General features: G+C 41.9%; 1 protein-coding gene across 1 annotated transcript; it reads left to right on the plus strand.

Moving 5' to 3' along the window:
• Nucleotides 1-3625, plus strand: LOC124259241 (cholinesterase 1-like). Its single transcript, XM_046693351.1, is given in 6 exon segments — nt 1-24; nt 1065-1263; nt 1265-1315; nt 1317-2545; nt 2808-2971; nt 3561-3625. Coding segments are annotated over 5 exon segments (1680 nt in total). The 5' UTR covers nt 1-24; nt 1065; the 3' UTR covers nt 3599-3625.
• The last annotated feature ends 258 nt before the right edge of the window (nt 3626-3883 follow it).

Here is a 3883-nt window from a genome sequence, read left to right on the forward strand (position 1 = left end):
TACAGCTGTAGAGTCAGGTACAAGGTGAGTGGGTGTTGAAATATTACATTCTGTTTTAACATTGACGTATACCATTGTCCGAATTATAGCTAATGACTGACAGTGATATTCCTCTTGGCCAAAGCAGTTTATCTTTGAGGATTGAGGCTCTATATAAATACAAACAAATAGGAAAGTCTGCCACCTACCTCTTCCACATGCGACTCTAGCTCAGACGTACTACAGTCAAGATTACACCATTCAATGCCTCGGGGGCACATTGATTCATTGCCATAGCCATGTATCAGGGTTTGGATTTGGGTCATTACAATGTGAGAAATACTGTAAATAACAGGCGCAAATATTTCAGGCACTTGTACTCAGTGTGTGTGTGTGTGTGTGTGTGTGTGATGTGTGTTGTGTATTATTGTATTGATATTGTGTGTGTGTGAGAGAGAGAGAGAGAGAGAGAGAGATGGTCGTCAGTTTGTTATTCTTACTCAAATGTTCTCTTCTCAGGTTTTTGACATTCGAGGCCCTTGATAGCTTTCAAAAAATGTAAAACGCATAAAAGAAATGTCCAGACTAGACACGTCAGTGACATTAATGATGTCTATTTTTTGTCTTGATTCCAAGTTAACCCACAAATCTGTACGCGATGGAATTTATGGTGAGACCACCAAAAACAAAACAAAGATATATCAATGTGTTATATATGTTAAGTTTGGAATTGTGTTGAACTAGGCTTCCAAATAAATACTGCAATGGATGTACACAATAGAGTGGCAGTACGATGGATATATATCACGGCAGACATAGCAGTAAAGTCAGTGATAAATAACATTACCTCATCAGCAACAGTGGACAAGTTTACAAAATACACGCTTCCTGATTAGCCAGGGTCTAACGATGATGTGCACAGAATGCGAGACACCATTACCCTTTGGACAATATTTTCCGGAAACAGTTTGATGCAATAATAACATTGTTTCCCCGCCAGCACACAAATATAACAACATTTTTGACTTGTACTTATCATTATCACAAAAGAAAGTAAATGAACTTGTTTAGTTATATTCTTTCAGAATGGCAGCAGCAATGAAAATTGCGCTTGTTACGCTAGTGGCGGTCTTGCATATTGCAAAAACACAGAAAGTGTCAACTGAAGATGGCCCACTTCTTGGACAACGTCTGTCACTGTTGGGCAAGTCCCTTGACGTATTCTATGGAATCCCATATGCCAAGCCTCCTGTAGGTGATCTCCGCTTCAAGCACCCCCTAACTTTCAGAGTCATGGGGACCGGATGTTAGAGATGCACAGAAACCAACGCCATCTTTGCATTCAACCTGAAGATGTATTCACATCTCCAGAGGTTTACAGACAGGTCCCGGATGATACCAGTGAAGACTGCCTTCATCTTACAGTGTGGGCGCCATCAGACAATGCTGGCAATCTGGCAGTGATGGTCTGGATCTACGGGGGAGGTTTCTATTTTGGATCTTCACGAATGCCACTATATGAAGGAAAATATCTGGCAGCAGAGAATGACATCATCGTTGTTTCAATGAATTACAGACTGGGGCCATTAGGGTTCAGCTATCTGGGGCCAGATACCATCCCTGGAAACATGGGCTTGATGGATCAACGACTTGCCTTACAGTGGGTGAAAGACAACATTGCCAACTTTGGTGGAGATCCATCTCGGGTGACAATATTTGGAGAAAGTGCTGGTGGTGTCAGCGTAGGACACCACCTGGTGTCACCATTGTCACGTGACTTATTTCAGAGAGCCATCATGCAGAGCGGATCCCCGAATTTCCCATGGGCTTACACTTTTCCACACACAGCAAAACGGAAATTGAAGCAGTTTGCTGATCTCCTTGGATGCCCGTCATCTTCAACTGATGCAGAGATCTATGACTGTGTAAAGAAAGCAGATGCTCAAACTATGGCAGACCTTCAGCTTAGTGATTTGTTAGATGAAGGACTTGCATTTGGTCCAGTTGTGGATGGGCACTTCCTCCCCAATGACCCCCAAACTCTTCTGAGCACCGGTTCCAACAAGCAGGCTAGTGTAATGCATGGTTTTACTAAAGACGAGTTAACATTGTCTATAGCAGTTGCTTTGAAGCAGATGAGAAACATATCTTCATTACCGGAAACATTGATTTTAAGCCGCACAGAGTATGAAAGTTTTCTTTCCTATGATAGAATAGGTGGTAAAGGATTTGAAGAGCCTCTTCGCCTCTTTTATGAAAGTCAAACATCCCCTCTTAGGGACACTCACTATTTGGATGTCATGACTCGCATGATGTCAGATAGGGATTTCAAGTGTCCTCATCTTGAGTTTGACAGATTGTACTCTCCTGCCAACCCTACCTACGTGTACAGTTTTAATCACCGACTATCAGTTAGTCCGTATCCAAAGTGGATAGGAGCAACCCATTGGTATGATGTTGAGTTTGTGTTTGGTTTGGTCCTGGAAAAGTATCTGGGATGTACAGAGGAGGAGATGGAACTCAGCAGGACCATCATGACCTATTGGACCAACTTTGCCAAGTCAGGGTGAGTAATAGAGTGCAATTGAGAGTGTGAGTGAGTGGCGAGTGATAGTGTGAGTTGGACAGAGTAAGTGAAAAATCGAGTCATGGAATTACGCAGGTTAATAGTCTCGGAACAGATGAGCGAGTGAGTGAGAGATCCCTCACTCGGTCTTATATTGTTCTTTTTACATGTTCAAACAATTTCACCTCAGATAAAAATTGATTCCCATTTCCAAACAGATCGATTTGTATTGTTTTCTTGAAGCTTTCATATCTTTATACAGCAACCCTAACACTCCTGTCCCCGTCAAGGTGAACTGGCCAACCTCTGACAACACTGATCTCTCCTACATGGCTCTTGACGTGGGCAGCAACTTAGCAGCGGGACACGGGGTAGTCCACCACGAATGTGTCTTCATCAACAGGATTCTACCCATGATTTCTAAAGGTAATGTGTTGTTATGATGGGATGTCGCTTGTTGCAATTACATATTTGAATGTAGCTGTGTCTAAAACACTCAAAAACAGATCGATATGTCAAAGGAAGCATAGTTTTGTCTTTCCATTCCAAGTCAAGTCTCTCTTGGCTTCCATACGATTTTCCAAACACCAGTAAAATATGTGCCTCCTCCTTGGTCATGGTTTGACAATGACTTCTTAATGCGAAATCATGGAAAATGCGTATTACCCCACATCAATAATGGCTGTGGTTTTAACCAAAGGCAATTACAGACACAAAGAATACCCAGCGTATCAGGTGCTATACAGTGACGTAATGTATATGGAAAACAACCATAGAACATGTGTAACGAGGAAGACTTCAACTATTGCCAATTGCGTTCAGGACTTCTCCCAGATGTAATTATTTGCTTGTCGTCATCGTATCCAGCTCCCTGATTTCATTAAAGCTGTGAATGTCTGGAACCCACATCACGTTTTGTTTGCCAACCAGTTAAGAACACGCCCACTTGTGTCTGTCATGCTGTAGTGTTGCTAGAGCAGCCAGGGAAGTTATGAATCATATTGTTGTGTTTCAGACCCACCGGAAGGGCAGGACTACTGCACCAAAGGATGACAACATCTTAATAATCGGACCTGAGTATACAATATAAATACACGATTAAAATTCAGGTTTAATGTTGTTTTGATGTTTATTAGTTATATGGCTTGCTGCCACATAGATCTGTCAATGACGTCATTGAATAAATATTTGGCCTATGTTCTGTTGTTCAGTATTTAATCTATTTAAGCATGCTGTGTCCTGCAAGGCCAAGAACCTAACAAACACACACATCACGTTGCAATTCACAATATATACTGAACAGGAACCCAAGGGAACCTAAGGAACCCAAGATACCCA

Source organism: Haliotis rubra, unplaced genomic scaffold, assembly GCF_003918875.1.
Source record: "Haliotis rubra isolate DU_JTF1 unplaced genomic scaffold, ASM391887v1 Scf714, whole genome shotgun sequence".
Lineage (NCBI taxonomy): Eukaryota > Metazoa > Mollusca > Gastropoda > Lepetellida > Haliotidae > Haliotis > Haliotis rubra.